General features: G+C 44.3%; 1 protein-coding gene across 1 annotated transcript in view; it reads right to left on the reverse strand.

Moving 5' to 3' along the window:
* Positions 1 to 23172, reverse strand: part of Lrrc52 (leucine rich repeat containing 52) — a 25027-nt gene extending 1855 nt beyond the window's left edge. Inside the window, exon 1 of the mRNA XM_031342379.1 lies at positions 22215 to 23172. Coding sequence (XP_031198239.1) covers positions 22215 to 22836 — 622 coding nt within the window. The 5' untranslated portion in view covers positions 22837 to 23172. The remainder of the gene's footprint in view (positions 1 to 22214) is intronic.
* Between the last annotated feature and the right edge of the window lie 500 nt (positions 23173 to 23672).

The following is a 23672-nucleotide window of genomic DNA, read 5'->3' on the forward strand; positions in this document are numbered from 1 at the left end:
TTTTAAAAGCAGTAAAGGAAAAAAGGCAAGTAACATATAAAGGCAGGCCTATCAGAATTACACCAGACCTGAGCAGATGTCATACAGACCCCACAAGAACACAAATGCCAGCCCAGGCTACTATATCCAGCAAAACTCTCAATTACCATAGATGGAGAAAACAAAATACTCCATGGCAAAACAAAATTTACACAGTATTTTTCCATAAATCCAGCCCTACAAAGGATAATAGATGTAAAACATCAACATAAGGAGCAAAACTACACCCTAGAAGAAGCAAGAAAGTAATCTTTCAACAAATCCACACAAATCTAATTCCACCTCTTACAACAAAACAACAGGAAGTAACAATTACTTTTTCTTAATATATTAATATGAAAATTAATATTACCAACATATTCTAATTGATTGAAATCCAAAAATATGAGGAATTAGAAATTTGTTGATTGTCATCCAATGGTCTCTCTAATTTGGTAATTGCAGAAATAGGTCCAATATTATACAATCCATATACACTTTCAGCTTGTTTGTTCGTGGCATTGTCTGGCTGTGTTCAACATAATGGTCTTGAGATCTTGTTTCTCCTATCTCAGCCTTTCTATTAGAAGTATTGTTTCTTTCATCTTCTTATACTATACTATGGTTTTCAGAAAGCTTACATATTTTAAAAGTATTTACATACCCAAAAGTAATGTAGACAATTAAATTAGGAGGGGGAGAACAACAAAGAGTAAGACTGAATGCTTTGCTTGACGTTTGTAACTCTTATATCAAGTTACCACAGTAAGAGCCAAGATTTTAAGCTCTACTAAATACAAAAAACAAACAAACAAACAAACAAAAATACTTCATATATTTATGTTCATTTAAGAAAATAATAGTGACATATTATTTTGACATATACAGTTAATACGTTTGGAGTTATTTAAAATTTATATTGAGAAAAACGTTTGTATTTTCAGTATTGCTGTGAAAAAGCATATACATAAGATTGTTAAATTGATTGTTGTTTTTTATCAAACAATTTTTATAATACTCATTTTTATTGTTATAATATTTTATAAATTTTTAAAAATATGACAAAAAAAGATATTGTAGGTATTGAAGGGGGGGTCTCTGGGAGGAGCTGGATGCAAAAGGAAAACAAGAATGTGATTTAATTCTATTTACTTAAAATATGTTTTTAAATGTTAACAAACTCAGATAAATTGAAATCATGTAACTTTTCTCATCATATTGCAATAAAACTTAAAAAAAAAAAAAAAGAAGTGTGGAATATCAGGCCCACACCAGGCTGCCAGGGTCATCTGCTTTGTAACAAGAGTCCCATGGCATCCGGTGACATGCTACAGTTTGAAAAGTGCTGTGTCTAGAACTACATCTTACACCCAGGCTTAGCTGCATTCAGACCGTGATAATGATCTTTGCTTCAGACCCTCCCTAAGGGAAGGAGATATTCCAACAGTGGGCAGAAGGTTGGGAATGTAAGCACGGAATGTTGGAACCTCTGCACCATGCTTTATCAGCTTCCCATTTCTATCTTTTTCAACCTACCTTTGCCAGTCCCTGGTCCTTCTCTGTACTAGTGCCTGAGCCAACTCAGGGACCACTTTGTGGGCTGAATGCTAATTGTCCTAAAAGGTGCACAGTTTGATACCTTGGTTCCTAGCTGGTGGTAGTGCTATGTAGAGTGGCTGGATCACAAGGGGACAACCTTCTGAAAGGACTCTGGGTCACCAGTGACTTCACAGCCACGGGCTTTTAGGAGGTGGGGCCTAGCTGGAGGAGGGATGTCAGGAGGTCAGGAGGTCAGCAGGTGTGACTGAGAAGGCACTGTCTTTTCCCTGGATCCTTGTTCATGCTCTGCTCCCTGGCTACCATAGGGAGGTAGCTACAAACCCACAGCAAAGGGATAGAGCAATTGCAGGCAGAAGCCTCTGAAGTCAAGAGTCAGGGTAAACCTTTCTTCCTTTAAAGTTGTTTCTCGCCTGTATTTTGTCATATTGATGAAAAGCCATTTAACAGAAACCACTAGTATCGCTCAAGAGAATCAGAAACCACCTTCAGGAAGGGACAAGATTCCTGGAAAAGTCTTTTTTTTTTTTCGAGACAGGGTTTCCCTGTATAGTTCTGGCTGTCCTGGAACTCACTCTGTAGACCAGGCTGGCCTCGAACTCAGAAATCCACCTGCCTCTGCCTCCCAAGTGCTGGGATTAAAGGTGTGCTCCACCACCGCCCGGCTCGGGAAAAGTTTTGGTATGGATGTCTGCGAAGCTCAGCATTAAGACTTTGCCGGTAGGTGAATCAGTTCTGCTTCTTAGCAATGGCATTGGCACTCACCAGTTGGTGCCATGAATGAGTTGAATGGTCAGTCCCCGTTAGCAGCTGGTACAGCCCCCTGGCTGCTCCTCTGAATGCTAACTGGACCATACCCCTTCCTTCCACTGCTCTTTCCAGGCACCCAAACCTACCTGCTACTCCTTTCTATAATTCTTCCACAGATAGCTTCTGTTAGGATTTCCTAGCCAAACCTCCTTCCCTCATGCCCTGTCACCAAGGACATTGATGCCACCACACTGTTGTACAGTTCCTACTTCTTCTTCTCTGTTACGTCCTTTGGTTGGAGCACAATGTACTTCAGTATTCAGCAGAAGGAAAAGGGGGTTCTTGAGCTCTACAACCCAAATCGTTAGTTGGTAGTCATGCAGACATTGGCAGGACACCCCATTTCCTCTCTAAGTCCTACTTTCTTATATATAGGCACAAACTATGATATGTATTCTCAGGGTAGTTAACAAGGTGAGAAGCCAGGCTACTGTACCAGGTATGCATGGCACTTAAGAGTCCTGCCCACAGCTGTGACTTTTCTAGCTCTGTGTACTGCACCATGTTGATGTGTACGTAGAGGCACCCAGGAGAATACACACAGCAAATGATGAATAAATAAGGGGGAGCTCAGAGCCAAGGCCAGGTTTTGCAGTGATTAGTTCATCATAGTTATAATTGTTGTTTCCTATGCTTTTAGAGGACGCGCTTTATCTCACGTAATGCTTACAACCATCTTAATCTTTATAATATTTCCATCTTTATTTTATAAACAAGGAAATAGAGACTTAGGAAGTTTCATGATTTGAAGGTTCCAGATACTTCAAAGGATCTAGCCAGGAGCCTGAAGATGGAAGACCAGGACTGAGCTGGTCCAGGGAGTGAAGACATGGGAGCTCCAGGGAGTGAAGACATAGGAGCTCCAGGGAGTGAAGACATGGGAGCTCCAACCAAAGGATGTAACAGAGAAGAAGAAGTAGGAACTGTGCAACAGTGTGGTGGCATCAATGTCCTTGGTGACAAGGACATGAGGGAAGGAGGTTTGGCTAGAAAATCCTAACAGAAGCTATCTGTGGAGGAATTATAGAAAGGAGTGGCAGGTAGGTTTGGGTGCCTGGAAAGAACAGTGGAAGGAAGGGGTATGGTCCAGTGCCAGTGTTCCAGTAGGAAAGTCAGACCTCCGATGTCACTGGTAACTATTGCTGTTGCTGGAGGCTGTAGATCTAGAAGCCAGGGCAGAGGCTGTGCCAGTGAACTGTTTGCAGTGATCACCTAGATCAAGAGAGGGAGCCATTTCCCTCTAGATTGAATGTGGCCAGGTATCCCTGTGGGCCACCCTGCTCTAACGGACAGGGTTCCGGTAGAGGAGAAGGGCTGTGGACATGATGAGGCAAAAGCCCAGCCATGCTTTGGCCTAACTGGAAGCTTCCTCTGCTCTGCCTGAGAGTTCAAGAATGGAGCCGCTGAAGCTTCTCCAGGATTTGATCCAGACAGGTTTCCCAGGTCACCTGCTCAAACTGCCAGCGACATATCCAAAGAAAGACAGATTTGAAAAAGGAAAACGTGGGATTCTGAGGGTCGGAGCTGTGTCTAGGGGTTTATCGCATTCTATTTTTAAAAAGATTTGGCTTTCAAATTGGGGCTTGGGCGGCAGAGATGAGACTAAACATTAAACACACACTTCCCCGTTTGAGAGCATTAACTTTGAAAGGAGCAATTAGGCAGCGATTTTAATGCATTGTTAGGCTGCTGTGCGGGTGAGGGATGTGGGTGGCTGTCAGGAGGGAGGCCTGGGCTTCTCTACTGCTTCCTTCTCTCCCCTTCCCCCATCACATCACTGTCAAGGCTGAGCTTCCTTCCCAGGCTCCCAGCTTCACACTTCTAGATACACCAGCTAGGGTCCCGTTCATACACAAACACCAGACCGCTCCTGCAAGGTTTAGCTTTTCCTAGATACATATTATCAAAAAGGCTCTGGTGATTGTTACTGTGGACCTCAGAATAACATCCACAACACCCGTCCTGGCTCTCAGTGCCTGCCGCCTTCAGTTTTGCTACCCTGCTGTGCTCCTGTGGCTCACTTCTGCACTAGTCCAATCGTCTTAACACCTTGATCGCCTCTTTCTCCAGCCCTGGCTCTCATCTGTAGCTGGCCGTGTCACACAACTCATGGTCTAGGTATCCACAACCTCTTTCTTCAGTCTTTGCCTGATCCAGTTCTTCCCATTCTGTAAGAACTAACCTTAAAGTGCCTCTCTACTCCTCGACACTTCCCCAAGCTATCAGTCCTCATAGGTCAGAGGACATGCGGTTGTTCCCCTTCATCCCCATTCACCCACAGCCTTCTAACGCACCTGCCACAGTCCACCCTGTGTGTGACACATATTTACATGACTACCAGAGGGAGTTTTAGATGTTCAATGTGTAAAAGTATATCTGATCATTACTCTTATTAATAAGAGCTATTATTCACTGCTATGTGTAAGTACTTGGAGATTTTTTTTTTTTTTTTTGTAATTTGTAAAGACAAATGGATTCTAGTTCAATTCTACTGTGGTTAGAAACATGTTCTGTCATTTTGAAAATCCTTAGAACATGTTTGATAATTTGTATTATAGCCTACACATCAGGCAAATTTTAGTAAAATTTTGTTGTTCTAAAAAAATATTTAGTCAGGCAGTGGTGGTGCACGCTTTTAGTCGTAGCACTTGGAAGGCAGAGTCAGGCGAATTTCTGAGTTTGAGGCCAGTGGGGGTGTATGTTAGTGTGTCTGTGTATATGTGTGAGTGTTAGTGTGTGTGTATGTGTGAGTGTTAGTGTGTGTGTATGTATGAGTGTTAGTGTGTATATGTGTTAGTGTGTGTGTATGTGTGAGTGTTAGTGTGTATATGTGAGTGTTAGTGTGTGTGTGTGTTGTATATGAAGACCAAAGGTTGATGTCCTCTCTTAATCTCCACCTTGTATATTTTGAGGCAGGGTCTTTCACTGACCCTCGAACTCACTGTTTTAGCTAGCCTGGGCTGCCAACAAGCCCCAGGGATCCACTTCTCCTGTATGGCTTGTGTCTGGCTTTTAGCATGCCTGCTAGGATCTGATCTCAGGTCCTCATGCCTGAGTATCAGGTACTTTACCTACCAAGTCATCTCCCCAGTCTCCCTAGCTGATTTCCTAATCTATGACTAGAGACGGTCTCTCAGTTTTTGTTAGTCTATGGTTGTTTTATTAGTTCCCGTGGGAAGGAATTTTACCTTTTCTGGACACAGGTTAACTCAAAACTGTCATATTAAAGTCACCGTTCCATATAATTCTGTCATATTTTAACTTACATTAAAAAGATGCATAGAAAGTTATCACCATTGCCTTTCAGTTACTGACTGATAGGTCTTACTGCTGGAAACACTTGTAAAGGCTGCCTTCTCCTAGTGTGGCTGACTGAATTCCTGTTGGCCTGTGTTTGAATTGCTTGTCTTTTCCCATTCCTTCAGTGTTACCATTTTTCTATATATAATGTATGTTTTCGTGAGCAACTAGAGCTGCGATTTTCCCCCACCCAAGCTAATAAAACTTTCTGTTGCCAGTCCGTTGACATTTTGTATCAAATAACTTGTTACTTGGCTTTATATTTATTTCATGTATTTTATGTCCTATTTCTTCACCTTTTTGCCACCTTGTTTACAATTTAAATCCATTTTCTTAGCTTGTTAGTGATATATTATCTTTTTAGTCTGATTCGGTGTTTTCAGAGATCATAGACCTATATACTGATGGTGGAATATTTGATGTGTGCTAGGTATAATATGAAGTGTTAATAAAATTTAGCTGTAAAATCTATTCTGAACCAGCTTGAATGATAGTTTTAAATATTGTCAGGCTAGGGGATGAATAAACTGTATATTTGTTCTTCTCTCTTACATAGGGCAACCACGTGCTAGGCCTTGACAAACTCCAAGGGGCGTCATTCATATTATATAGCTGGTGTGTCTAGACCCCTGATATCTCTCCTTTCAGTACTACTCCAGTGGGCCCAGAACATCTGTCCCAGTTAAAACTCCTAGGTACAATTACAGATGTTATTAATGTTTAACTACTTGCAAATGGTTCCTAAGGAAACGTAAACTATCACCTTGTTTATTTCCATACACAGCATCTTACTCATAGGCAGTAAACATGTCTTCCAGAACCAGGTGTATGCAGGATCCAGGGAGTCTGTGCAGTCTGTGCTTCAGAACCACATATTAGTTGTAATAAGCTTTGAGGTCTCCCTTTGAACTCAGGGTTCCTTCTAAGAGAAACCTTCCCTTGGTCTGTGGATAAGATCATGGTCCTGGGCAGGGGCCATACTCTAGATGCCCAGGCATTTGGTACAGAAGGAAGCAGGCTCTATGCAGGTTTCTCTGAGCACCCATCCCCTCTGTGAGCTCAGGGAATGAACTATCTGGGCTTTGGTGGCTGGGGAGCCTCAAAGAAGGGGCAGGATACAAGGAGAGATGGAATTTGAGGACATTCCTGCAGTGTGGCCTGTCCAGCGATTCTTCTTTCTCTTCCTTTCCTCCTAGTATCCTTCCTCTCTGCAGTATTTAGGATTCCGTTTAGGGCCTAGTGAATACCAGGTAACATTTATCACCAAGCAAGAACCCTAACCTCAAAGTTGTTGTTTGAAACACAGTCTCCTTAGGTTTCCCAGGCTGTAGGCTTGCTCTGTCTGTAGTCCAGGACACTTTGGATTTGGGATCCTCCCACCACAGCTTCCCAAGTAACTGGGATTATAAGTGAGCCCCACCAGGTCTAGCTCAAACTCCAATTTTTGTTGGCTCACACGTTTTGCCAAGTACTTCTTAGCCCGCTTAGCCACCATGTCTTTGAGCTGTGGTTTAGAGCAGGTTTTCTAGGTGGAATTTGAAGAAAACAAATCACTGATACCCTTCTGCGCAATGGCTGAAATTCCAGAGATGACTCCCTAGGAAGGAATCCACATGGGCAGCATGGCAGTCCAACACCAAAGCTGACTGGAGAGCAAGGCCGTCACCATGCTCTCAGGAACCTTTCTTACTTCCGACTCAGGCTCTATCTATGCCTATGGGGGCTCCATTTCTTTATCACCTAGCTATCTTTTTGTGATGTCCTAAGTCAGGGTCCACCAAACTACAACCTGCTTGTGTGTATAATATATATATATATATATATATATATATATATATATAAACAATCACTCTGTGCTGGCTAGTTTTATATCAGCTTGACACTATTTTGGAGCACGGAACAACACCACTTGAGAAAATGACCTCACTAGAATGGCCTGCTGGAAAACCTGTGGTGTGCCCTCATGGATAGCAAGTGGCTTATAACATTTCAAGAGTGAAAGGTACCACTATGCACCGGTGGACCAGGAAGAGTTTCCTTGCTCACATCCTACCCAGAATCAAGGCATAGGCAAACGCTGTGGGTCCTCCTTCACTATTATATGTCTTGATTCTTAGTGGTCTCACCATGTGCACCCTAGTCTGAGCCACCATCCTGTCCCCCACCCCCGCCATTCTTAACCTCCTTTCCTGACAATCTCTCCTACATACAGCAGTGGGAGCCAACTGTCAATCACAAAGCATGCTTCTTCTCTGCCAAAAACCCCTTGCAGGCCCCCTTGTCAATGGTGGAATAAAAGCAAACCCTCGTGTGGCTTCTTTGTTGTGTGGTCTGGTTGCTGACCAGGCTGTTCTGCTCTGTTTCCTCTCATTCCTTCCCCTTCCCCTTGCTGCGGCCATTCTCCCCTTCTGGCTTGTCCAGTACGGTGCACCCTGGTATCCTTACCGTTGCTCCTTCCCCTGTCTAGAAAGCCCCTCCCTCACCTCACTTCACGTTTCCGTGGCTTGTCTTTCACTTTTTTTTTTATTCAGTTCTCTGCACAGAAGCCACCAGCTAGAGACCACCTGATCTGAATGTGTCTGCCCGGCAATGCTCTTCCCTTGAGGGTAGTTGCTGCTCACAGCCTTCCTCTCATGTAACAGTATAGACTCCACACAGTATGTCTCTTCCATAATGGTCTGCCCAGTGCCTGCCCAGGCACTCAAGAGTCCAGGCTGGGCTTCTCATACTTCAGTAACTGTCATTTGGGGTCATAATGCCTTATGTCACCTCGGCCAAAGGCTGGGGCAAGGGTTTGCCTAACATGACTTCAGTTCTAGTCTTGGTTGGTTGGTTGGTTGGTTGGGGACAGATTTGAATCATTTTGTAAACTAAATTAGCCTGAAATGTACTGTGCAGCCCAGAGTAGCTTTTGACTTTCTGCAATCCTCCAGCCTCAGACTCCTGAGGGTTAGGGTTACAAGGATAAACCACCACATCCAACTTATTTCAATCTTAGCTGTAGTTTATTGAGATGTATCCGGTATATACCAGTTATTCCTTTATGTTGAGAGAAAGATCAGACTTTCCAGGATGGAAAAGAGAGATCTGGGCCTTAGGGCCGGACAGTGCATTCAGTACCTTTTTTAAAACATAGTGTGATCGGTCTGAAAGAGTTTACATCCCTCCCAATTTACATCCCTTCCTCTAGAGCCCTGGCATCTCACACTCCCTGTGCATGAAGATAGAGCAATGCCTGCTTAGCCTGCTTCTGTCTGTGAACACTGATAGCCATCCCCTGCTCTGTATGCTACCAGAACTCAGAATCAGCCCCAGGAAACCTGGGTCTGCACCACCTAAGTGGTGGTGGTAAGGAGCCTTGCTCAGCACTCAGGACTGTGGTGCCGAACTCTTCATGTCAATTCATCTTATTTAACTTCTACGACAACACAAGGGAATGGGAACTACATCATTTTCTAGACAAGAAGACTGGGCTGCATGAAGATTTTTTTAAAAAATCCCACTCAGGTAGTTTTTAAGTATTAAGAATTAGGCAGTTCAGGGTTGAGTATGTAGCTTGGTGGCAGGACACTTGCCTCCTGTGCATGAGGCCCCGAGTTCCATCCCCGACACCGTGTAACAGTGGCAGCTGCCAGAGTCCATCTCCGTTTCATAGCACTTCAAGAACAGAAGGTTTGTTCTCATCTGATAGCTTGGCAGTGTCATAGGAAACATTGTGTGAAACTAGGGGCCTGGGACAGGGGCCCTAGGGGGCAGCATTTGAGATGTAATAAATAAAATAATTAATAAAACAAAAAAGAGAGAAAGCCAGTCTTTGACCTTCATCTTGTAGAAAGCGAGGTGTAGGTTCTCAAGGCAGGTCAGTGCTTCGGTTGCACCTGCCACATTTAGGCTTCCCTTCCCTTCCCTTCCACGGCCCCAGGACACAGAGAAGGGACCATTTGCTCCCTCCTCATGGGGGCTCCTCTCTTTAGTTATTCTCCCCTGTCTCCTGAATATTTTCTGAATGAGCAGATTAACTAATGATTGGATCTATTTTTTTTTCCCTTAGAAGGACACTCTTGTTTCAGCTCAGGTTATCACTCTGTACCCTTCAACCCACCACCAACTAGAAGGGAGACGTCCTAGAAGGTAGACATATGATGGACTCTTCTCTCTGCACCTTCTATAGCCCACCCCGACTTGGGTTCAGTTTCATCCCAGGGACCTGGTAGTTAAATACAATGGGCAGTTTTGGGTTTTCTAGGGTGCTGCTAATTGGAGACTTTGTCTTCTTTGAATGTCCTTTCTGCCCTGTCCCCGCTCCCCATGTTCATGCTCAGCATGCTTCTTGACTTATGTCCCCCTTTCAATAACATGGTGTCCCCACGAGCTTCTGTGCTTGGCCCTTAGAGTATTTCATTCTAAACCTTTCCTTTGCTGGTCTCATTTCATTTGAGTTCAGTGATTGCCAGAGACAGTGATTCTCCACACTGTATTTGATGTTCTCTATTTTGAGCTTACTAACAACACTCATTGTCTCACAGGATGTATTGCTCAGCGACTAAGGATTTAGCCTTCTTGGTACCCGCTTCTTCAAGAGCACTGGGAACACCAGGAATGGGAAAAAACAGGACTTGCCTCCAGGTGGGAGATTCCTAAACTGACCAGAACAGAGGGTGGACAAGGAGGGCCCTGGGAAGACACAATCAGAGTTAGTGGGTTCCTGTCAGCTCTGACTCACTCCCACCAAGCCTCTTCCCTGAAACACACACACAGGTCAATTGTGTCTCCGGTCTATAGCGGCTAATCACAGTGCTGTAAACTGTAACTAGAAATGGCTTCTAAACAACCTCTCCCTATGACAGACTGTGCCATAGGCAGAGACCTGGTTGTGAGGTAACCTAGGAAGACCACAACTACATCCCGGGAGCTGCGAGAAGGTTCATCAGGCAAAACTAAGGGGGACTTTGGCAGCTGCACTTAGATGGTATTGGGGATCAAACTCAGAGTCTCATATCTACTCAGCAAAATCCTACCACCAAGTAGTAAACTCCACCCTGAAATCCCTGCTGTTTGTTTTGTTCTTGAGACGGGGTCTCTTTATGGAGCCCTGAGTGACCTGGAACTTGCAATGTAGATCAGCCTAGGCTTGAACTCACAGAAATGCTCTTGCCCCCTACCTGTCTCCTGAGTGCTGGGATGGTAAGTACCTGGATAGTACTGCCTGTTTTTGAAATGTTGCATCTTTCAGTTTAAAAAAAAAAAAAAAACAACTTGACTGGGCTGAGGGGAAAAAAATCTCATTCAACCTAGACTACTACTACTACTGACTGGTTATATGAACAAACACAAGAACACAGTTCTAATTAGCAATCACTAGGACTCCATCAAAGTCTAAGACTAGCAACACCTACAAGGCCAGAAATCAGCAGCTCTAGCAGGCAATAAATGGCTTGCACACAGTCAAGATCAGCCGCTAAGAGAGGAAGTCAGAGATGTACAGAGGGAAGCTTCAGTTATGACTGGTGGGGAGTACCTGTCCATCTCCCTGGTTAGACCTTAAGAACACGCAGTGTGTCACCCCTAACTTGTCCTCTGATATGCTCAGATAATTAACTGATCTCAACAGAAATCACCCTGGTCTTTGTCGGGTTTCTTTCGTCCCCACCCCCCGACTTGCAGCTCAGCGGCTGCCCACTCAGGTGCCCACACTGGCTGTAGGTGCTCCCTGACTACTTCCTATAAAAAAGCTTAGCTCTGGGAGTTCCCTCTGCTCCTCCTTAATTCCTCATGTCTTCTTAATAATTCTTGCTTTGGCTTGGCTTATTTCCTTGTGAGTTCATTTTTAACCATGGAGTGTGAAGCAGCAGACTGAGAGCCATTGTCTTCGTTTGCCTTGTAGTGACCATTGAGTGGCTGGCACTTTCAATTCCTGGGTCACACCTCCCATTGCCCTGAAAATAACTGCATCACCACCATGATGTGCTATCTCATCACAGGACTAAAACAATGGGACCGATTGATTCCAGACTGAATCTTCCCAACGGTGAGCCACAGCCGTGTCCTTCTGGTAAGCCAGAAGTGTCAGGTATTTTGTTCTAGTGATGGGAAGGTGACCGCACAAGTGTTTAGCTCAATGAATTTCTCACAATTGTCCAAGCTAAACATTAGAAGTTGCTCTTCACTTCCCCTTTCCTTTTTATTTTTCCAATTTAACTCATTCATTTAATGCGACTCTCTGTCAGACTTTGTGCTACTATTCTAATGCGGAATACTATCATAGAGCTCCCAGGGTATTAAGAAAGAGGTTAAATTGATATAAATTTATCACCTACAATTTTGCCTACCAGGAAGTATAAATAGCCACGAGCAGACCAGTTCAGTCCTAAGTCCTGTTTCTCTCTTCCAAATTCTCCTGTCCTACTTCTCCACACCTCTATCCCCACCGCTGCCACCGGCCTCTGTTCCCTGCCTCCTGGTTGTCTGTGGGAGCTTAATTCCTAACTCTGTCTCCAGACTTGCCTGCTTTCCAGGGCTTCACATGATACCCAGTGTCTTAGGTTTTCCATTGCTGTGAAGAGACACCATGACCAAAAAAACTCTTATAAAGGACAACATTTAATTGGGGCTGGCTTATAGGTTTAGAGGTTCAGTCTATTCTCATGGCAGGAAGCATGGCAGTGTCCAGGCAGGCATGGTGCTGGAGGAGCTGAGAGTTCTACATCTTGTTCCAAAGGTAAACAGAAGACTCTTGCTCATTTGGCTAGGAGGAGGTTCTCAAAGCCCACCCCCACAGTGACACACCTCCTCCAATAAGGCCACACCTTCTAATAGTGCTGCTCCCTTAGCCAAGCACATTCAAACCACCACACACAGCATGGTCCCCAGATAGTTATTCAGGGTCCTTTAGGGATGGACCTTTGTCTCGGTTTCTGTTTGCATCCATCATCCTGGATTCTGCCAGCTTGAGGTACTCCTTATCTGTTGAGATGGGGAAACTCAGGCTAGCTGTTCTGGCCAGCCTCTTACTGCCACCTTCCAGAAGCCTAAGTTTGCTAGGTGGTTTGAGAAATCACACGGAGAAGTATGGAGCTTCCCTGCTTGACCTTTAGACAGCTTACCCTCCAGGAATCCCATGTGAGTTGAATAAGGGAGCCTATCAGAATCTCCTGGCTGGCCACCTTCTTTTGGGGTGTTTTAGTCATTTCCCTTTATGCCTCTTCAACTGTCTTTAGAAAGATGGTCTTCTAGCATCAAGGCCAGGGAATGTTTTTATAAGATCTGTCAGCCAGTTTGGCAGAGCAGTTGGCATTGTTTGAGCCATCTCATTTTCTCTCAGCTCCTCTCCCCACCTCTGCCTGCCTCCAGTCTTTATTTCAATTTCTCTGATGGAAGAGCTTGCAGCTGGGTTAACATTTATAGTGAAGTGGTGCAAGACCTGAATTCATTCTGGAAATCAAGTTTTGGCACAGCTGAGGGTGACTCTGTACTGGGTGTGTTGAAATGGGGCCACTATCCTATTATAGCTACCTGGATACAGGATGAAATAACCACGGAATGAAACTAAGATGTTCTCTGTTTAAAATGCCCTCACAATGACTTGGACCTGAAGCAGCACATGACCCAAACCATCTGTTTCCTGCAGATGTCCCTCGGTTGCCTCGTGTACCCACCTCTGTGTCACCCTTGCCTGGGTTCCTCCTTGACTTTTGGGCCCCACCACTGGGCTTGGTTAGAATTGCCTACGGAAGCCGGGCAGTGGTGGCGCACGCCTACAATCCCAGTACTTGGGAGTCAGAGGCAGGTGGATTTCTGAGTTCAAGGCCAGCCTGGTCTACAGAGTGAGTTCCAGGACAGCCAGGGCAACACAGAGAAACCCTGTCTGGGAAAAACAAACAAACAAACAAACAAACAAACAAACAAACAAAAACAAAAAGAACTGCCTAAGGACCACAATTTAGAGTTGATACAAGGAGACCTAAAACTATCTCTGGTGGCCACTTTCTGAATTCTTGACTTTTGACGGTTTCCTGTCAAACTGCAAATGCCCCCTGAAGGAGACATTTCAAAACATTATTACCCATTAGCATCTCAGGGCGAATTAAGTTGTTTTCCAGGGAGAACCACCCCAGAAGCTCTGGAACACAGAATGCTGCCTGCCCGCCATAGGCTGTCTGAGAAGTGGCCTGTCAGTGACTCAGAATCTCAGGAGTGGGATTTTTGTGCCTATTAGAGTTTTAGGGCCTCTGCTTTGGGTGTCAGGCCTGGCAGGAAAGCCTGGGGGACTGACTACCTTGTGGCAGAAAAATTGATGGAGCTTAATATGGGAATAGAAGGGTGCCAGAGTTAGAGGCTTCCTGCTTCTTCCTTTCCTCTCCTCCTATGGTCATAGCCATCCGGACAGGAACACCTCCAGCTCCCTTTACCCACCATACACTTGCTTACTTGAGATCCTATCTGTTGAGCATCCATCTCCTCCTTTATCATGAGTGTCTTTATCTCTCTATTTAAATCTGAAGCCTTTGAGATAAAAGGGTCTTTGAGAAGTTCAAGTTCTGTTCCCCTACTTTAAAAACAAGAAAAGTAGGGCTGGAGAGATGGCTCAGAGGTCAAGAGCACTGTTCTTCCAGAGGTCCTGAGTTCAGTTCCTAGCAACCTCATGATGGCTCATAACCATCTATAATGCAATCTGGTGCCCACTTGTGGCCTGCAGGCATACATGCAGACAGAAGGCTGTATACATAATAAATATATCTTTAAAAAAACAAAACAAAAAAAGCAAGACTCAAAGTGAGGAAGTAGCTCAAAGTCACTCAGTGGTGTTAACAACCAGGGCAGGGCTTTCTGGCTTTCCAGTCTATTTTATGTCTCTTCTACCTTGCCTTATTAGACAGGAATAAGAACTTCTCTGTGTTACAACCATCTTCACATATTTTGCACACAGAAGAATATAATAAATGTTTTAGCATCAAATAGGTAGATGCACCCAATAACAAGAAAATAGTATGAAAATGGAGAAGAACCTTGGAGTAGAAGGGTGGTGTGTATCCATGCTGGGCTGGACAAAGTAGTCCACTCACCCGTGAGGACACTTGCTATAGTTGAGGTATGAAATGTTCCCCCAAAACTCATTTTGAGGCTTGATCACTAATGTAATGTTCAGACGGGTGTCCTTTGGGAACTGATTGAATCATGGGTGTTCTGGCCTAATCAATGGATTGATTCACTGATGAATTCATCTGAGAACATTCTTTTTTATTATTTGTTTTTTATTTGTTTCTCATTATAGATGGTTGTGAGCCACCATGTGGTTGCTGGGATTCGAACTCGTGACCCCTGGAAGTGTTCTTAACCACTGAGCCATCTCACCAGTCCGAGACCATTCTTGGGAGGTAGTTGAAACCAAAATGTGGGGTGTCATCGTAGGAAGTAGGTCACTTCCTCCTTTATCTCTCTATTCTAAGCCTAGACACCATGGAGACAGGCAACTGTGGACTTAAATCTTTGAAACATGAGCCCAAACAACCATTTTCTCCTTTATGTTATTGTCTCAGGTATCTTATCGAAGCAAAAGCAAAACGAAACAAAACGAAACTCCAAACCAAAAACAAATACCAACCAACCAACTAAACGACCAAACAGCTCATTAACCCCCTCTAACACAAACTAACATAATAACGGACTCAGCTTAAGGCGCTTGTGTTAAATGGCTTGCCCAGCATTACGAAAGCCACTACCCCAGTGGCTATTTAAATGAGCTGAAATAAATAACAGCTAGAAATGCAGTTCAGTGATACTCCAGACTTCAAGAGCTCAGTAGCCACGTACAACTAATGGCTTCTATACGGGATATCATATCTAAGGTGCTCACAGGGCTTCGGAAACCTCTGCTGGCTGCCTTGGGCCAGATTTTGGGGGTAAAGGGGAAGCCAGTATAGCTACCAGGAGCTTGGGGCTCAGTGATTTTTTTGGAGAACATCCTAGAAATATTTAACACTGTCCTACTAAGGGAAAGAAATATCCTGGGAATAATTCAGTAGCCACTCTCACCTTTAGATATCACTAATGACTGGAAAATTACAGCTTTTGGCTAGGAATTAGTTCACCTACTTGCTGACCTGGGCTAAAAAGGAAACGGAGTGCTTGCATCTGTTTTAACCCTGTACTCACCAGAGCTCAGCAGGACACCCAGCATCTGGCGTATCATAACATACTTCCATTTCTGCTATCCTCTGCAATTTGGAAAGCGAACTGTGTCAGACTGAATACTTTCATACATCTGGGAAGAGTGTCATTGTAGGATTTTGTTTAATATTTTTGTTAATAATAGTGCCAAGCGTCTTGTTCCTTTGGGAGAGTTTCAATATTCCTGTTTCGTATAATATTATGATGAATTGAGGTGAACAAAACATTTCAGTTTCCTGGAAGCCTCCCTTCTCAGTGGGGGCAGGGGTCTCCTGAGCTCAGGATGGGATGTAGAGAGAAGAACATACCCGCATGCCTTTTCCTGAGTCACTCCACTTCCTTTCAGGACCTTGTCTTCCTCCAAGGTTTTCCACTGTTGCAGGATTCATTTTAGCTAATGAGAGAGCCCGATAATTCGACCCTTCCTCTGATATGAGAGCCTATAATGGCTTAGGGATACTTATTCTCCTCAGGAAGTTAGTGCTAGTGCAGGGACCTGTCCAAGGTCACAGAATTGGGGGCGTGAATCTCCTATGTCTAATTTCAGCTCAGTAGTAGGCAGGAGCTGGGGAGAAATGGATTAAAGCTTTGCTCAGCACTTGCAAATCACAAGGCTCTGCCACCACCCCTCTGTTGGGCTGACTCTGCCTTCTTGCCTAGAAACCTGTACATCCACACCTGCCTCTGGAGGTGGCGATTTCTTTGGGTTGAACTTGAAGACCCAGACTCAGTGGTGCAGGCACAGCCACCTTGGTGTTGCTGCTCCAGCCCCAAGTCTCATAACTCACTGATAAGTAACCAGGTCTTGATTTTGGCCCTAAGTTTAGCTTTTCAGGGTCTGGAACTCTGTGATCTCAATTTATCCAATATTCAACTCCTTCCAGGAATCCCTGCATCTCTTTCCTCCTGGATTAAAGTACAAAGTTGTAATGACCACCTTTCCAAATTCTATGCACGCCCTGTCTGTACCTCTATAGTCCTCCTGTTTCCTAGACAGTATTCTGTGCTGGAGACTTCCTGAAGCCTGCCTCTTCTTCAAGGAACCACTTGGCTGACATCTTCTGTACAATTCTGTACATTTCTTACATCTACCAACCATTTGTTTACAGAATGCTTGTGAAGTGTCAAGCTTAATGCTAAGAGCACTTCATAAATGCTCTTGTTCATCATTATGACAGCCCTAGGTAGGTTGGATCTATTATTATCTATGTCTTAAAGATGAAGAAATCAAAATTCAGAGAGGTTAACTGACTTATCTGATATCCTATAGATAGTAAGTGGCAGGCTAGGATCACAACATGTCTATTTCTCTTGAGAACCTGAGCTTTCAGCTCTGGGCTCTGCTGTCTGCATGGTGGCTGTCCTATCGTTTAGAGCCAAGATTGGTGTCTAGGCAGATACTGGCTTCAGTTTTATTTAGCTCTGCTGTACCCCACAGCAGACCTTGGGCACATAATGATGATGCCGATCTCCTAGTGCTGTGTGAATCTCCGTACGCAGTCTCAGAGCTTGGGTTAGTTATACCCATTAGCCATTGTTTGGCAATGGAGGGATGAAGGGATGAGCTAAATTGTAGCATGCCAATCTGTTGCTTCACTGATTCTTTAAAATATATTTTTATTTTATGTGTATGGGTGGGTGGTTTGCCTGTGTGTATTGTGAATGCACCACATGCACACAGTGCTTGCTGAGATCAAAAGGGGGTGTCAGATCCTGTGAAATTGGAATTATAGATGGTGCGGAGAAGTAGAAAACTGAACCCCGGTCCTCCACAAGAACAAATGCTCTTATCTACCAAGCCATCTTTCCAGCTCCTCACTTCTCATTTCATAAGGAACATAGAGATCAATATTGCACTTCCATACTGCCTGCTTTAACACTGCATCCCAGGGACCACACTAGTGCTGAAGGGTGGTTCCTCCTTACCTCAAAGGAACCTATGTGCAAACTGGATTCTCCTTTACAATAAGGCTACTCTGCTTATGTCATTGATCTTTTCCTATGTCCCGAACTGTGGCTCTTAGGGAAGAGAAGTGTGAGTTCCATTCTAGAACATGTCAAGTTCACCATTTTGACAGCAAATGTGATATAAGTAGGAGAGTTTGTAATGAAAGTTCAGCAAGAATGTTTGTGTATAAGCCAAGGTATGTCTACCCTGTAGAATAATTATAGGAGAGTCAATGGAAATAGTGCTTCCTTTGCATCGAAGTCTAGCTAAAGTGTGAGAGGCATATGATGAATTTTATTGTGTGTTCAATTTGGTGTATGTTTGCATGCATGAGTGGATACATGTGATTTATACATGTATGTATGTTATGTAGATGTAATTTATATGCAGGTATGTATATATGTATATGGATACATCTACCTTTGTGTGTGTTTGTTCATGTGTTTTTTTATGTGTTTACATGCATGCATACTTGTGGGTTTGTGTGTGTGTGCGAAAGGAAGGAGGAGGAGGAAGAAGAGGAAGATAATGAGAAGGGAGAGAACGAATATGAGATTGAATGAGACCCAAAGAGGGCCAACACTAAAATAGATTGATCCTTTTGGAGTTTGGGTAGATCATGAGAAATCCAGGCGGGTAACAGTATTGCAATTACATTTTGATAGTGGCTGTTAAACAAAGTAAATGATCTTTTGTGAGTTCTAAGTAATTGGAAGATAGGAAATAGAACTACTTTAGTTATATTTAACCTAACCTGATACAAGATGGTAGTTATTTGATTTTCAGATTTAAAAGATAATGCAGTCTCATAAAGACCTTGCTATAGGGGCTAGAAAGATGGCTCAGCAGGTTAAGAGCACTGACTGCCCTTCTGAAGGTCCTGAGTTCAATTCCCAGCAACCACATGATGGCTTACAACCATCCGGACACACTCTAGTGTGTCTGAAAACAGCTACAGTGTACTTACATATAATAAATAAATAATTTCCAGAAGTTTGGAATACAGGAAGAACAACCCACAAACCACAAGGAACTCAAGAAGAAGGAAGACCAAAAGGTGGACATTGCATTCCTTCTTAAAAGGGCGAACCAAATACCCACAGAAGGAGTTGCAGAGATTAACTATGGAGCAGAGACTGAAGGAAGGGCAAGCCAGCCTAAATATAGCTATCTTCTGAGAGGCTCTGACAGTACCTGACTAACACAGATGTAGAGGCTCACAGCCATCCATTGAACTGAGTACAGGGTCCCCAGTGAAGGAGTTAGAGAAAGGACCAATGGAGCTGAGGGGTTTGCAGCCCCTTAGGACAAACAACAATATGAACTAACTAGTACCCTCAGAGCTCCCAGAGTCTCAACCACCAACCAAGGACTGCACATGGAGAGGTCTGATTGTTCTGGCAGCATGTGTATAGTAGAGGATTTCAAATTCAACCATCAATAGGAGGAGAGGACCTCAGCCCTGTGAAGGTTCTGTGCCCCAGTGTAGAGGAATGCCAGGGCCAATAAGTGGGAGAGGGTGGGGTGGCAGGCAAGGGGAAAGGGGAGGCAACAGGGGTTTGTTTTTGTTGTTTTTGTTTGTTTGTTTTTTGGAGGGGAAACTGGGAAAGGAGAAATTTACATGTAAATAAAGAAAATATCTAATAAAAATAAAAAAAAATAAAATCACATGACACTAAAAAAAAAAAAAAAAGACCTTGCTATAGTTTGGGTCTAAAATGTTTCCCGACGATCTGTGGAGAACATTAAAGGTCTTGTCCCGATTCCATGCAGCTATTAGTAAGTTGAGGAACCTTTAGGAGGAAGGGACTAAGAACTTGTGCAGCTGGCTGCATGCCCTTTAAGGGGACGCTGGGACCACGGTCCCTTCAGCAGTGTCTTCTGCTATTGGGTCTCATTGCTTTGCTTCAGATCTAAAAGCAAATCTTAATACCTTCAAAACTCTGAGCCCAAATAACTGGATTTTCTCGGGTATTTTGCCAACTGGCCTTAAACTGAGTAGCTCAGACCTCAATTTGAAAATAATTTTTTTTTACATGTATTAGTGGTGTGATTTTGGCCAAGCCAGCCTATGGAGACGATGTGCGGATAAACTCACAGAGATTTGTCTAGTCATGGCCTGTTCATGTTTTCTAAGATACATAGATCTTTTCTAAGATTCCTGTTCATAAGCAATGAACAGGAACAGTGGGATCATATTTCTCCCAGAAGTGGCCTATAAGGCTCCCCTGAGCTCCTGGACAGCAGGGGATGAGCTGGTCATCAGTTGTGGGTCCCACTGGCCAGTGGAGGAAAACTGTGCCTCCTTTTATCCATGAGTGGTTTCTGAACTTGACAAGACAATTATGCTTTCTGCTGTCTTTGAAAACATGCAGTGAAAAACACCTGCTTTGCAATCTTGTTCAATTATGGGTAGAATTGAAAGAGTCAAGGAGTCCAAAGGAGTCAGCCTGAAAATTCTGAGAAGACACAATGGTAAAAGCAGAGATTTGATTAGGGAAGAAGATTGCGTGAAAGCTTGGTGAACTGCATGGTAGGCTTAGGAGCCTGAATAGAAGGTAAATTGCCATGGTGTAGTCAGGTAGGGTAGGAGGTTGCCCTGGCAACCCAGTGGCCACTGCTCAAGGAGGATGTGTGTGTATAGCTGGACCATTCAAGACCAGCACAAGGTTGGGCCCGTCCACATTCTGTGGCGGAAGAAGGGGAGGGACTCAGAAGGTCTTACCCCTTCCTCAGAAGCTTTTGGCAGTTAGCGGTTCCTGAGGAAGGGGGAGACGTTTTCTTCAGTGATGTTGCCAATGCTGAGTTGCCCATGTTTCTATAAATAACACCTTGCCTGTGTTCAATTAAACTCATAGTTCATTCTCTCTTTCTCTCTCTCTCTCTCTCTCTCTCTCTCACACACACACACACACACACACACACACACACACTACATGAAAGAAGAGAAACTGGTGGGAAAAGAGTGGGATAAGAGACATAATGGGGAAGTGAATCTAACACAGATAAGTAACAAATGCTAATTAAAACACATCTGAGCTCTAAAATGTGTATGTATGTATGTATGTATGCATGTATGTATGTATGTATGCAAGTATGTATGTATGTATGTATGTATGTATATATGCATGTCTTTGCACCAGATACGATGTGAGCGGGCAGGAAAAATCACGTTTAGGAACTACATTTAAGGCTGGGCAGTTGTCCCTCTGGAGAACTCTGCAGAAACCACGGTCTCTGGTCTCTGGCTCCTAGAGAGGATGATAAGGATGCTGCTTGAGACCATCGCTCCTGACTTCAGCCTCAGTGCTGCTGAGATTTCTGACAGTTACAGCTCCTTTTTTGTTATTCTAACACCATAGGATGAGATTTTTGGCAGATGCCCAGGGCACAAAAGTTAAGGAGGCACTGACTCCAAGTGCTTATTCTCAGTGCCTCCTTAAATCTGGGCTGGAAATCCTAACTTGCTTCACTCTAGTGGACTTCTTGGCTGGAAGGCCTTTTAAGACATGGCCACCGGGAGCTCTGGAGGGCTGATGACTCTCTCTCCACCAGTTCTGCAGTGCCATTCTTGGCCAGGAACTGCCCTGTCACAGGGACAATACCAGTGGCCCCAGGCTTTCTGTAAAGGGCCTCATTTCTCTGAAGCTCTGACTTACCTGGGGTTGAAGGATACAGCAGAGTCCCTGGGATGAGGATGTGAGACACTGGGGTACTAAGGGAGCCATGGCAGAGAGGGTTGGCTCAGTGGCAGCACCAAGCTTGGAACTCTCCCAGGTAAGGCTGAACTCTCCCAGCTTGACACTTCCCTGTGAGGTCAGCATTTTGAAACCAGTCTATCAAAGACCTTCCTTCTCTCCTCTGTCTTTTGCTGTCCCTGATTCTCCTATGCCTCTCTCCCCCTGTGGAACTTTCCCTAAGTCCTGCTGGATCCCCCCTCACCCATGCAGGGCTGAATTTATTTTAGACCTTGGAAAAATTCAGTCACAGCATTAATCAGATTAACATAGTTTACCCGCGGGAGCCCAGTGCCCTTGAATTACTTTGTTACTTTACAATTACAGTACACATTTTGTATCATTTTCATATACATTTTGTTGGCTACAATTCTACAAATTATGTAATATGTACCAGTTTTATGGAATGGGAAACAAGTGCAGAGAAATGAGATTTTTCTAAAGGCACACCAGTTGGTAAGTGATGTGTTTGAACTCTGAATTCTCATTCTAGAACTTTTGCTATTAAAAGCTTTATTGCCTCTCCAGTCAACCCAAGGAGGAGCCGGGCCAAAGAGTAACAGTACTTTTTAATCATGTCACCCACCTTTCCCTCCCATCCCGACCATCTTTTGACTACCCCTCTCAGAACCCAATCCCTCCCATGGCATAGAACCCACTGCCACTCAACCCCTTACCTGGGTGGTCCATATGGGACACTAATAAGTGGATGGTGAAGTCCAGGAAGGAGCAGTTGCATATCCAGGGGTTCCCACTTAGGTACAGGGTCTGGAGCACCACCAAGTGGTGGAAGCCATCATGGTTGATGACCTGTAATCCGGTGTTTCTGAGGTCCAGGTACCTCAAAGAGGTGGTGTTGGCAAAGACATATTTGTCAAGATACAACAGGTGAGGGTTGTGTGAAATGTTCAGCCGTACCAGGTTGGTGAGCACTGAGAAGCTGAATGGGGAGATGGAAGTTAGGTTGTTGAAGCTGAGGTCAAGATAGATGAGTTTGAAGACCCCGATGAAGGTATAATCCATCACCTCTCGAATCCGGTTGTTCTGACAGTCCAAGTAAACGAGGTCACTGAGGAATCCTAGCTGCAAAGCTGGTAAACTAGTGATTTTGTTTTGGTTGAGGAATAGCCTCCGGGTGTTCAGAGGAATGTCAGTTGGGTATTCCGTTAGCTGCAAATCTGCGCAGGATACTTCTTGGTCTTGACAAATACAATTGTTTGGACACTTGGACCCTGATACCAGCCCCATTCCAAGAGAAAAGAGTAACAACTTGGAGCTAGGGCCTGAAGAAAGGGACATAGTAAGAAGCCACGGTTCCCCTCCTTCTACCTTCCTGAGGGCGGGTACAGGCTGTCCTGATCTGAAGGCTGCCGAGGGGTGGGGCAGGGCAGGGGATGGGTGCTGGAAAAAACTGTAACACTCTAGCTTTGTGCAAAGCAATTTTCCATTACGGGAGAACTGAACAGAAGTTGAAACACGAGGCCCAGTGCCCTGCTGCCGGCTTGGTGGCTCTGCTGCTTGCTCAGTCCAGAGTGCTATTGGAAGCTTGCCCACTTGGCAGCTTTGAAAGGTCTCACCCTTTCCCTGCCTTTGTAAGTGAAGGGGAGCCAGGGGAGAACCGCATGACAATGAGGTTGCCAGTTGACACTTTTGTGATGTCAGCAGCCTCGGGAGACTCTGAGGTGGAGGGAGAGAGGCTTCTCACCTCTCCCTCTGGGTGGTCAGGGGCATTTTGTGTTTGTAGGTAAGCTTGCTCTCTGGAAGAGTCGGGCATGCGGGTGTGTGTGGGACACACATATGAGGGCACTGTGTGCATGTGTGTGCCAGTGCATGATGGGAGTGTTTATATCAACTCCACACGGAGGTGTCATAGAGGATTTGGCCAGATATGAGTCCTTAATTCATTCATAGTGGGAACTTGGAATGTCTCTAGCCCTATCATCCTTTCTGATGATCAGTTCTCAGAGCAGATCTTTTCTTGGGTTCTAAATTTTGAGGGGTGTCAGTGGTTTTTAGAAGATAGGAAAGGGGCTTGCCTCTTTTGTAATAAATCCTCTGATAAGGTGAGACTCTTAAGATTTTATTTCTAGGTTGTATACATCCTTGTTTACATTTGGAGTGTGTGTGTGTGTATG

The sequence above is a fragment of the Mastomys coucha genome, unplaced genomic scaffold (genome assembly GCF_008632895.1).
Source record: "Mastomys coucha isolate ucsf_1 unplaced genomic scaffold, UCSF_Mcou_1 pScaffold1, whole genome shotgun sequence".
NCBI classification, from domain to species: Eukaryota; Metazoa; Chordata; class Mammalia; order Rodentia; family Muridae; genus Mastomys; species Mastomys coucha.